The sequence below is a fragment of the Miscanthus floridulus genome, chromosome 8 (assembly GCF_019320115.1).
Source record: "Miscanthus floridulus cultivar M001 chromosome 8, ASM1932011v1, whole genome shotgun sequence".
Classification (NCBI taxonomy): domain Eukaryota; kingdom Viridiplantae; phylum Streptophyta; class Magnoliopsida; order Poales; family Poaceae; genus Miscanthus; species Miscanthus floridulus.
This window is the reverse complement of record NC_089587.1, coordinates 117,809,517-117,821,259: the sequence shown is the minus strand read 5'-3', so window position 1 is coordinate 117,821,259 and position 11,743 is coordinate 117,809,517. Positions and strand designations below refer to the sequence as shown.

The following is an 11,743-nucleotide window of genomic DNA, read 5'->3' as shown; positions in this document are numbered from 1 at the left end:
CAACATTGTTGTACATGTCCTTAATGAGCCCGACGTACTTCGTTGGGACTTTATGTTTGTCCAAAGCTCACCACATAACATTCCTTGGTATTTTATCATAAGCCTTCTCCAAGTCAATAAAAACCATGTGTAGGTCCTTCTTCTCCCTATACCGCTCCATAACTTGTCTTATTAAGAAAATTGCATCCATGGTTGACCTTCTGGGCATGAAACCGAATTGGTTCATAGAGACCCGCGTTATTGCTCTCAAGCGATGCTCGATAACTCTCTCCCATAGCTTCATAGTATGGCTTGTTTAATTTTTCAGCCATGATCTAATTTCGCAGCGTGAATAAAAAAACAAAAGGAAATGTCAAAGATGATACTTGCCCTCCTTTTACTGAATCATCATGTCACAGTTTTGGCATTGTCAATATAGTTCTCTTGCGCAATACTGTATGCATCAGGATAGTTTGATATTTCTAATTGTTCTCCTTTCGTGAACTTATTATTTCAGACCGCTCAGAGAAGTTCAATGTTCACCATGCATGATCTAGTGTACGACCTTGCAAGATCAGTCATGGATGAAGAGTTGATTGTCTATAACGCTGACAAAGTGAGAAGTTTGGTGGACTCAAAGTATCGCCTCTATGCATCGGTCACAAATTGTTGCAAGCCATTGAGGATATTGACTATTTTACCAGCCAAGTTAAGGGCCTTGCTTTTCCAGAATTGCAGCAATCTGGGCATCACTGGTGGTTCCTTTTCATTTGCCAAGTGTTTGCGTGTACTGGACTTGACCGAGTCCTCCATCAGTAGGTTTCCATCATCTATTGGCCAGCTGAAGCATCTGAGGTTTCTTGTTGCTCCAGGGATGAAAAATCCGAGTTTCCCCAATTGTATTGCTGGGCTCTCAAAACTACAATACCTGAACATTCATGGATCTTCTCAGGTTTCACCAAGACCAGCATCACTTGGCAAACTTAGACATCTTATGTACCTTGACTTGTCAGGCTGTTCCGAGATAGTGGAACTGCCAAAAAGATCTCTTGAAAATCTCAAAAACCTGGTGCACCTTGAATTATCTACCTGCTCTGGATTTGTAAGGATATCAGAAGCATTGTGCTACCTCACCAAACTACAGTACTTAAATTTGTCAAGCTGCTCCAATCTTGAAAGGCTACCACAAGATGTAGGCAACCTGACAGAACTCCAGTACTTGTACTTGTCCAGTTGCCATAAAATTGATGCATTGCCAGAGTCTATTGGGAAGCTCATAAATTTGGTGCATCTAGATTTGTCAGGATGCTCCTTTGTGATGCCAGAAGCATTAGGTGACCTCACCAAACTTAAGTATTTGAGCTTATCAGGGGTCCTTGATTATGACAGAAAAGCTGAGGAAACTATTGATAATATCAGCACCCTTGCAAACCTTGAGCATCTTGACTTGTCTTGGAATTATTTCAGATCTCTACCCAAAAGTATCGGTGATCTCAAGTGCCTACATACATTGGATCTCTCAGGCTGCAGAGAACTATCCTACCTACCTGACAGTATAGGCTCAATTGATAGTCTGGAGCTGCTGCTGGTGGACCAGTGCTCAGTGCAGTTGAAGGAGCACATCAGGAGATGGAGATCTGAGCTCAAATGTAACCCGTTAGTTCATTTTGTGGTTCGCCACAATGAAGATGGTTCTGGCAGCAATCTTCATCAGCTCGAGGATAAAAATCCTTCTGAGCTTGAAATAAGCTGCCTCGAGGCATTAACTGTTTGAGGAGAAGCAAGCGCAATTCAATTGCGCAATAAAGAAAACCTCTCGAGATTGGAACTTAAGTGGTCCTTTACGGCCCCTCATGGTTTAGAGGGCAAACATGTCCTAGGAGAGCTAGCTCCACCAATTGGTCTTAAGCACTTGGTGCTGATTGGATATGGCAGCATAAGCTTTCCAAACTGGCTCATGAACATTCCTCATTATCTCCCAAATCTTGTTTCTATTGTGTTCTGGGTACTACCGAGCTGTACAAGTCTGCCACCACTCGGGCAGTTACCAAACCTCAAAGATTTGTATCTTGGAAATTTGGAAAGCCTCACAAAAATCAGTGGTGATGATCTTTGTGCTGACAAACGAGCATTCCCTCTGATGTCCAGACTCACCTTGAGTGGCATGAGTTCGTTGCAGGAGTGGAACACGACATACTGTGGCGAGGATGGTAGAGAGGAGTTCATGTTCCCTTTGCTTCATGATCTGGTTATACAAAATTGCCCGAGGTTGAGGTTGAAGCCATGCCCACCTCTATTCCACAGGTGGCGAATCTTCCACAGCGATGAAGTGCTTAATTTCAGGGAAGAATGCGACAGATCGGCAGCACCAAGAACCAGTTTGGTGGTCTCCAGCCTTGGTTATCGTGGGAGCTGGTCGCTGCTGAGCCACTTATCTACCCTGGAAGAGCTGGATATCAAATATCTGACTGTGAGCAGCTTGCCAGAGTGCATGAGACAGCTGGTCTCCCTTCGTCTGCTGGTGTTATTCTACTGTGAGAACATCATGTTACCTGTATGGCTTGGGGACCTAAAATCTCTCCAAAGCCTCCACATTAAGGGTTGCCTGACGATCAAGTCAATGCCATCATCTATACAACAACTCACCAAGCTCCAACTGCTACATATTAGGAGCAACGCTGAACTAAAAAAATGGTGTCAATCGCAGAGGAAATGGAAACTCGCTCACATCAAGGATATTGTAAGTGTTCTAACAAAACTCTCTTATGTTCGTTTATGGCATTTGAATGGCTAATAATAGTACGGTCTACTACCAAGGATTCACATTTTTCATGTAGGAGACAAAAGGAGTTTCTGGATAGAAGTTATAATCAACTTAATACGTGGATTAAAATATTGCAAAACTAATAAGGTTATAAATTAAAAATAAAAATTCAAAATCTAGATTCACTTGGAAGTCACGAAACATATACTGTAACAATTAAGAGCTAGCATATTGAAAGGTCCTAATATGGCTAGAGAGGGGGGTGAATAGCCTATTTAAAAATCTACAAATTAACTAGAGCAATTTGATTAGTATGACAAATAGCGTAATGCAAACTTGCTCTAGCTCTACAAGGGTTGCAAGCCACCTATCCAACAATTCTAGTTGCAATGATTACTTAGGCACACAAACTTGCTTCTCCAAAGAGCTCAACTAGATGAATGTAAATAATAAAGCAAGCTCTCAATTCTAATTACACTAAAGAGCTTGTATCAACTAGTTTGCAAGAATGTAAACAAGTAGGGTGATTATACCGCCGTGTAGAGGATGAACCAATCACAAGATGAAGATCAAGCCAATCACCGGGAGAATGCAAATGACAAGAGACAACCGATTTTTCTCCCGAGGTTCACGTGCTTGCCAACACGCTAGTCCCCGTTGTGTCGACCAACACTTAGTGGTTCGGCGGCTAAGAGGTGTTTCACAAACCTCGTCCACACGATAGGACACCGCAAGAACCGACCCACAAGTGAGGTAACTCAATGACACGAGCAATTTACTAGAGTTACCTTTTGGCGCTCCACCGGGGAAGGTACAACTCCCCTCACAATCACCGGAGACGGCCACGAACAATCACCAACTCGTGCCGATCCTCCACCGCTGCTCCAACCGTCTAGGTGGTGGCAACCACCAAGAGAAATAAGCGAAATCCACAGCGCAACACGAATACCAAGTGCCTCTAGATGCAATCACTCAAGCAATGCACTTGGATTCTCTCCCAATCTCACAAAGATGATGAATTAATGATGGAGATGAGTGGGAGGACTTTGGCTAAGCTCACAAGGATGCTATGTCAATGAAAATGTGCAAGAGTTATCCTTTGAGCCGGCCATGGGGCTATAAATAGAGCCCCCATCAAATAGAGCTGTTATACCCCTTCACTGGGCAAAACGCGCTCTGACCGGACGCTCCGGTCATACTGACCGGACGCTGGCCCTCAGCGTCCGGTCGCCCGATGGACGCCACGCGTCACCGGCTTCAAACGCTGTTCGTCAGATTTCAACGGCTACGAAGCTGACCGGACGCTCCAGTAAAACTGACCGGACGCTGAAGCCCCAGCGTCCGGTCGTTTCCAGTAAGCTCCCCGAGGCATATTTTTCCGACCGGACGCGTCCGGTCCACCTTGACCGGACGCAGCCAGCGTCCGGTGCTCAACCCTTAGCCACTGTGCAGACCCGTCAATTTGACCGGACGCAGAAACCAGCGTCCGGTGCATCTCAGGTCCAGCGTCCGGTGCAACACCGAAACTGGCGACCTCTCTGCCAGCTCGACCGGACGCAGCCTTTCAGCGTCCGGTCGCTGAGTGACCCAGCGTCCGGTCAGTAGACCGACGCCAGCATCATTTCGACCAACTCCATTTCAACTCTAACTTCTTCACCCTTTCTCAAGTGTGCCAACCACCAAGAATTTTGCATCCGGCGCAATAGAAAATAGACATTTCATTTTTCCAAAAGCGCCGAATTTTCACAAACCCATCTCAACCCTGCAAACACCTTGTGCACATGTGTTAGCATATTTTCACAAATATTTTCAAGAGTGTTAGCACTCCACTAGATCCTAAATGCATATGCAATGAGTTAGAGCATCTAGTGGCACTTTGATAACCGCATTCTGATACGAGTTTCACTCCTCTTAATAGTACGGCTATCTATCCTAAATGTGATCACACTCACTAAGTGTCTTGATCACTAAAACAAAATGGCTCCTACATTTTATACCTTTGCCTTGAGCCTTTTGTTTTTCTCTTTCTTCTTTTCCAAGTTTAAGCATTTGACCATCACCATGCCATCACCATTGTCATGATCTTCACCATTGCTTCATCACTTGGAGTAGTGCTACCTATCTCATAATCATCTTGATAAACTAGGTTAGCACTTAGGGTTTTATCAATTAACCAAAACCAAACTAGAGCTTTCACATATGTTAAGGTATCAACTAAACAACATATTTTTGGACTAAAAACTTGTTATTAGTTGATGAATCCAAAATCTAGATTCACTTCAGAGTCACAAAACTAATAAGGTACAATATGAACTAACTAAGGGGGTGTTTGGATGGACTAGACTTTAGTCCATGTTTTGGATGCCAAATAGAAGACCTAAATATGAACTAATCATGGTCTAACAAAAACTAATACAGGCTAATTGATGAGTAGAACTCATTAGAAAAAAAGAACATTTTTAATTAGTCCACATTTAACCTATTATCCAACGACGGACTAAGTTTTAGTCTAGTGATCCAAACAGGCCCTAAACTATATGGTTACTTAGTTGATGAATTTGTTGACTCTGCAGACGTACATCGATTTCGCTGATCCTGAGCCATATCACCTGTTATGGGCCCCACAGCGTCTGCCGTTGCGGCTGTCAACCGCAACCCAAGTGATCTATATGATTTTACAAATTTATAACTTGTTATTATTAGTTGAAGTCCAAGCCTTACCTTATTCCTCAAACAATTAGTCAAATCCTACAAGTCCGGCCAAGATTGTTCTCGTAAAGTTCGCGATTGCCCACTATCAGTGAGGAAACATAACTCTAGCTCTGAGGAGCGGCGGCGGGTGAACGGTACTCGGACGAGAGTGGCAGCCGTCCCGATCGGGTGTGTAGGTAAGCATCTGTTCCTCACTTCCACTGCCAGATACTCCTATCTTTTTCTACACCATTGTTGCCTCCTCCAACTTGTTTGGGACTTAAAGGCTTTGTTGTTGTTGTATTGTTGCCTCCTCCACCAATTAGATTTGATTTGAGCTGCTCCCGTATTCCTAATTTCTACCTGGTTCGCCTGGCTTGATATATATTTTTTAATTTTATTCATATTCATGTTTTCACTCAAGGCTTATAGAATTTCTTCACAAAACAGAAGAGTGGATCCATGGTAATTGCGCTGGTCTTGTACAAAAGAGATTACGGCTGTGGGGGGACACTGCAGAGAGCGGGCATCAGGTTATGTGTGGTTACTTGGCGTGGTAACTCTGTTGAAACAGGGGCAAATTGTGAGTACTTCTGCTGATTTAGATTTTGCACTTCTCCAAGCTGGGGATAATCTCATGAACTCTTGCATTGTGATTAGGTCGAAAAACATTGCTATGAGGTTATGACTGCAGAAAGGAAGCAAAGGTCTGCTGGTCTATTGTTCCTGCATGGCTTTGCCGCGCCATTCCGCTTTGATTGGCTAGTCCTGTAGTTCATATCGCTTGTCACTTGTTTGGCATGTGGGTGATCTCGTTCGTTTGTCCAGATTAAAGGCTTAGATTTAGGCGTAATGGTGTTGTTGGGACTACGGGTGATATTTGGACCGTTTTCGTGTTTTGGGTTGACATGAGATTGTCTCAACCTGTTATAGCTCAAAATGCTTTTCTTTTTTTTCATTGTTATGTTATGGTTAATAATGCATTTTGTTTCATTTTATTTATGTATTGCATGGTTACAATCATGATTATTGCTTAAATTTATGCCACTGTCCACTGCAACCTTAATTTACCTTTTATAATTAAACTTTAACCAAATGGATGAATGTTAACTCCTTTTGCTTTTAACTTTTTCACTCAGTGCAATTTGAAGATTATTAACACAATACGATTTCTCTCGTTGCATATATACAAGAGAAGCGCCCCTATCTTAATCAGGCCGGCCCGTGCAGTCAATCCAGCCCACGATAACAGTGTCACACAAGGTCAATAAAAGGTCCGCCTCAAAACGCTCTTTGAGGGCCACTCACCTGGTCTACCCATCTCCATCTGTTAGCCCATCACCTGCTCAATGAAAAGAAACTCTAAGTAGATCATGTAATGTTAGTCACAACAAGCACCAACATTGTTCTAAAAAAAAACCTCCAACGTTGTTATGTACTCGCAAGCTAGGAGACAGATATCATCCACGAGTCCACACTAGCGTTGATATATATACTCCTACCACAAATAGCTGTATTCATAATAATGACAACCACAAATCCAGTCACAATGATGAATCAACTATATTCATTTGACGGCACAGATGTCCAACGGGGTACTTATATGTTCTGAGAGGGCTTAGGGTAGCGATACCCACAGTGACCACATTACACACACATCACCAGGTATTGAGGTATAATAACAGTAAGTCTGCAAGATAGAATTATTTCTCTAAAACATTAATTAGCGGGCTTCACCACAGACATCAGCAGAGTTCAGGGTCTGTACTATAAGCCTGTAACTACTAGTTGATCTTTTGTGCCTTCTCCAACTGTCCTTGCCTGTCAAAGAAACAGGACAACCTTTGGTTAGATTAGTAAGTGACATCAAGAACTCAGTATTCAACAATTCTGCAGGTGCAGCACCCACATATTCAGCAATACAACAAGCCTATCTTCTATCCTTTATACTAGCTGTATCACTTAAAACTAATAACATGGACCTTTGATACAACAGGTTACCAGCAACCACATTTATTTATCCATTTCACAACAATCATCGTATGGAACTATCGACATGTTTACTTATACATAAAAGCTAGTGGTGCAGTAAGTTATTATCAACATATCATTGAAAAAATAAGAGCAACAGGGACAAAACTTGTGCACCATGAAAGGATCTCTTACCACAACCAAATATATTTCCCAAAGAACTACTGCACAAATGCTGTAGAAACTAGATAAAAGTACAAAACATGGGCCTGAAATACTACCATGTATAATCAAACTAAGTTTTCCAACGATTTACTCAAACATAAAAGGCATCAATATGATATAGATAAAAAATTAATGCCCTTTATGTATTTGACAAAGGCAAACCAAGTTTTATTTCTGTTACCAACCAAATATAAAAGCATTATTACCACAATAATGTACAATAAACAGAACAGGATAGATACACAAAGGCCACGTGAAAATGCATGCAGAAAAGTGGATTACACATGGCCCTTTTTTTCTTAGTAGACTTGCGTATCATCGCACTGGGAAAAAAATTAGCAACCCGCCCTTTCCTACGCCACCCCTCAGCTAGGAACATAATGCATGTGTGCATTTAAAAGAATAAACAAACGGCCGAACCAAACACTAAATGGGCCAGCCAATTATCTGGAAGTAATCTCCATATGGGTTAAATCTCTAACGTCAGCAAGACACCAGAGGTGTGCCTCCTCCAAAATTAGTCCAAGAACAAGCTGAATGCGAGGGATAGTCCCATTGAACACATAGTCATTGTGGCGATTCCACAAAGTAAATGCCCCCAAGGTTAGCAAGGAGTTGAGACATCTTTATTATGTCCCTGGGCACCAAGGCAAACAATCCCCAACCACCAGCCATAGCTCCTTGTCTTCAGGGATAGATGAAAATTTCGGCAACATAATTTAAAAAAAAAGTACTTTCAAATACTTTTCAACCTCTAGCAGATTTTATCCTAATGTTCACATTAGATCTATTGTTCAATAACTGCCTATTCAAGCCGGTTTCACAATCATCAGATACTGATTTATGCCACTAAAGGAGCTGTTAACATACTAATAAGAGGCGAAGAAAGCACAACTATGTACAGAACAGCATCTTCGTTATAGAAAAGTTAATATGACACATGAACACAAGATGGCCAGAGAAAGTTGTGTACCTCAGATATCGCAGTGTTGTGCCTTGCGCGGCATCACCACCCTACTTGCTCCCCCAGAGCTTCAGCGCAAAACTGGGTATAATGATAAAGCAATACATTGACATGGCACCCAATACCCCCACATCAGAGAGCGCATAACCAATCCTTTCCCTGTGAGATTCCTCCACTGGTAAAAGCCCCACAAACACCAGAACACTTGCTCCAAGCAGCAGGATGAAAAGGAAAGATGCGAGCCATGCAAGCACGATAGGGTCCTGAAGCGCCTTCCACGTTAACGCTCCAAACATCTGACAAGGATGACCAAGAGCAAGTCAGCAAGAGCAAGCAAACCCAGTCAGTTTTCCTCGAGTGAAATTATCATATGGATTGGATTTGTATACATGTTTCAATATGAAACTGGAAAGATGCAAATGCACTGACAAAAATATAGCGCACAGATTAAATTTTCTCTAGAGAAACTAATACAGCGTAACTGAAAGCAGCTCCGGCATCCACACCCCATATAGAGACCTGATGAGGACGACTTGGAGCAAACTAAAGTAATGGTTTCATTTTTAGTTCACACGACCATATTGAGAGGATATGTATGATTATTCTCTGAAATTGGACAGATTCAGATTAATTCTCCTTTGAGGAAATAACAACACAGTCTAAAATCGAAGGCGCGGGCGTGTATACAGTATCTGATTTCATCAACACAGAGAATTAGAGCCTAGCGAGCCACTAGTATATACATCTACTCGTAAAACCAAAACTCAATCGAATACCTTCCTGGCTTGGATCTGAATCTCCCTGGCGTGGATGCGGAGCGACCGTCTGAACCCCGCCGCAAGCATGGCGCGCAAGACCCGCACGGCGAAGACGAGGATGAGCAGCGCGGGGAACACGAGGGCTCCGATCGAGACCTTGAGGAACGCCCAGACCACCGGCGAAGAGTCGCCCAAGGCCCGGCGCGCGACGGTCGCGGCGGCCACGCCCGCGCAGGCGACCCACGCGCTCGCGAGGTACAGGTACTGGAGCACTCTCGGCACCACCGCCGGCTCCCGCGTCGCCGCCGCCGGCGGCGGCGGCGGCTGCTGCGGGGGAACCTCAATCGCCACTTCGGCGACGGCCATCGGAGCGGCGAGCGGGGGAGGAAATGGAAACCGTAGGTTGTTGAAGCTCCAGTCGCTGTGGTTTGAGGACTGGGCTCTGGAGTCTGGAGCGAGGGGAAAGTGGGATGGGAAGGGGATAGCGACGAACACGGAAGGGGAACTAACACGTGTCGGGTTCTGGTTCGTTCCGAGCGACCGACTGAATTTGGGGGCAGTTTGCTAGTGGGAAACCGCTGTGAACGAGCCTTTCGGACTTTGACCAACAACATTTTATTGTAAAAAGTATTTATTATAATGTGTTGTTGCATTTATAATTTAAAAAAATTACTCATTTATGATTTTAATTTGTATTATATAATGATATACTAATATAATAGTTCGGTTAAAGCATTGTCTAGAAACTAAATAAGCCTATTATACAAATATTATATTTGCCATGTCAAGGAAAGCGTTTCAATATATTTGTCTAGAAACAGAGAAAGGCAAGAAGCCCAAGCACTAAAAGAGAAACCAATCAAACCTGGTTAGTTTTGGTGCCTGAACAAAAAGCACTAAAAGAAACAGAGAAATGCATGCTTCAATGTGAAACAGAAAATGTGCAGATGCACTCATATATATAGCCCATAAATTAAATATTCTCCGGAACATAGCGCGACTGAAAATCAAAGCAACTCCCAACTCGATAGCACATACACCTGATGCAGCGAGCCAAATCAACCCCTGAATTGACGCTCGCCCCATAACACAACTGAAAGTATGCTCAGTCACACGAGGACATTCTCAGATGACATGAGCATATGGTTAGGATAGGTATGATTTAATTTGAAGTTGTACCAATACAGATGCCCATGCCCTAACAAATTTCATACCAATTGGATCAAATGGACCGAAATTGGTTGGGGATGATTCAATATACAACTGGCTACTTTGTACAGATTGGTTTACTTATATATATGTGGGGGGCATGTTAAAAGCTAGACCCTAGAATTAAAAACCTCATGTTCACACCTCAATGTTTTGAGAAATTAACCAAAATTAGTTGAAGATGATTCAGTATGACAACTGTCTCCTTTTGTGAAGATTGGTGTTGCTATTATATATTTATATATATATATATATATATATATATATATATATATATATATATATATATATATATATATATATATATATATATACATGTGGGGCCCATGAGAAAAGCTAGATGTTATGTTCACACCATAAAATCTTAATGAAATTGATTAAAATTTGTTGAAGTTGATTTAGTACGACATATGTCTACTCTGTGTATATTGGGGTGGCTATATATACAAAGATTTGAGATTCCTTTGGAGTACTTAAATATCAATATCCTCTTGAGGTTAACCACTAACCAATCCTAGATCTCAATTCAAGATCTACCACCTATCTTACACGATATGGTGCATGTCTTAAATGATTGTTTATATCATCATAGTACTTAAGAGTGCAGAGTACAATCTATGACTTAAAATCCTCATTTTTGAAAGGGAGGAGTGTGGCAGAACCACCTAAATTATACTGGCCCACACGTACCCGTCATTGTCCTAAAGACCTCTGACTATTGTATACGAAAGCCAGATAATCCGGTAGTCTGTCGAGTGTCATCGGGGAACCCCGAATCATCCACATTTTACAACTCATACATGATCAACAATGGAGTTACCACAACATTACAACATTTGGCACAAAAATAATATACATCGGACTGTGGAAGACTTATAACATCAGTTTACAAAACATGTTTAAGTAAACCTTAACTTTAGATCCAAAAGGTGAATAGGACAGCGGAAGCAAATTAGAAGAAGCACCTAAGGTAGAAGAGACATCCAAATCATGTCGAGCCCACCGATATGACCTTGATTAGCAGCACAAGTTAGAACCTACAACAGGAGTTTAACAAACCCTGAGTACTGAATTATACTCCGCAAGATTTACCCATCGCAAATAAAAAGACTCCAAGAATATGCAGGCTTAAGGTAGTTTGGCAAGATGCAAAATACTTTGCAGAAAAGCTTACTATCAGCC

The 11,743-nt window shown here is 42.3% G+C and overlaps 3 protein-coding genes across 4 annotated transcripts; 2 read left to right on the top strand and 1 right to left on the bottom strand.

Annotated features, from left to right (window-relative positions):
- The first annotated feature begins 523 nt into the window (after window positions 1-523).
- LOC136469793 (disease resistance protein TAO1-like) lies at window positions 524-1,753 on the top strand. Its single transcript, XM_066467854.1, has one exon. It carries the CDS (start codon window positions 524-526, stop codon window positions 1,751-1,753), a length of 1,230 nt encoding a protein of 409 aa, XP_066323951.1.
- A 6-nt stretch (window positions 1,754-1,759) lies between these two features.
- On the top strand, window positions 1,760-6,388 carry LOC136477219 (putative disease resistance protein RGA3). Of its 2 annotated transcripts, XR_010763948.1 has the most exons (4): window positions 1,760-2,719; window positions 5,317-5,631; window positions 5,885-6,017; window positions 6,095-6,388. XR_010763948.1 is itself a non-coding variant. In XM_066475315.1 (3 exons), the coding sequence occupies exons 1-3, from the start codon at window positions 1,937-1,939 to the stop codon at window positions 6,112-6,114; spliced, it is 936 nt and encodes a 311-aa protein (XP_066331412.1). In that variant the 5' UTR covers window positions 1,760-1,936; the 3' UTR covers window positions 6,115-6,388. The 2 variants fall into 2 exon arrangements, 1 of the variants encoding a protein (XP_066331412.1); XM_066475315.1 differs by lacking the exon at window positions 5,317-5,631.
- Window positions 6,389-6,973: 585 nt separating this feature from the next.
- On the bottom strand, window positions 6,974-9,819 carry LOC136473380 (uncharacterized). Its single transcript, XM_066471025.1, has 3 exons — window positions 9,371-9,819; window positions 8,604-8,890; window positions 6,974-7,255 (listed from the first exon to the last, which is right to left on the bottom strand). Exons 1-2 carry the CDS (start codon window positions 9,716-9,718, stop codon window positions 8,645-8,647), a joined length of 594 nt encoding a protein of 197 aa, XP_066327122.1. The 5' UTR covers window positions 9,719-9,819; the 3' UTR covers window positions 6,974-7,255; window positions 8,604-8,644.
- Window positions 9,820-11,743: the final 1,924 nt, after the last annotated feature.

Excerpts from the sequence above, each read along its gene's own strand:
- LOC136477219 (XM_066475315.1), top strand. The coding sequence starts at position 1,937 with ATGAACATTCCTCATTATCTCCCAAATCTTGTTTCTATTGTGTTCTGG. Across the intron at positions 2,720-5,884 it reads TCGCTCACATCAAGGATATT|AAGAGTGGATCCATGGTAAT; the intron begins GTAAGTGTTCTA and ends TTCACAAAACAG. Across the intron at positions 6,018-6,094 it reads TGTTGAAACAGGGGCAAATT|GTCGAAAAACATTGCTATGA; the intron begins GTGAGTACTTCT and ends CATTGTGATTAG.
- LOC136469793 (XM_066467854.1), top strand. The coding sequence starts at position 524 with ATGCATGATCTAGTGTACGACCTTGCAAGATCAGTCATGGATGAAGAG.
- LOC136473380 (XM_066471025.1), bottom strand. The coding sequence starts at position 9,718 with ATGGCCGTCGCCGAAGTGGCGATTGAGGTTCCCCCGCAGCAGCCGCCG. Across the intron at positions 8,891-9,370 it reads TTCAGATCCAAGCCAGGAAG|ATGTTTGGAGCGTTAACGTG; the intron begins GTATTCGATTGA and ends CATCCTTGTCAG.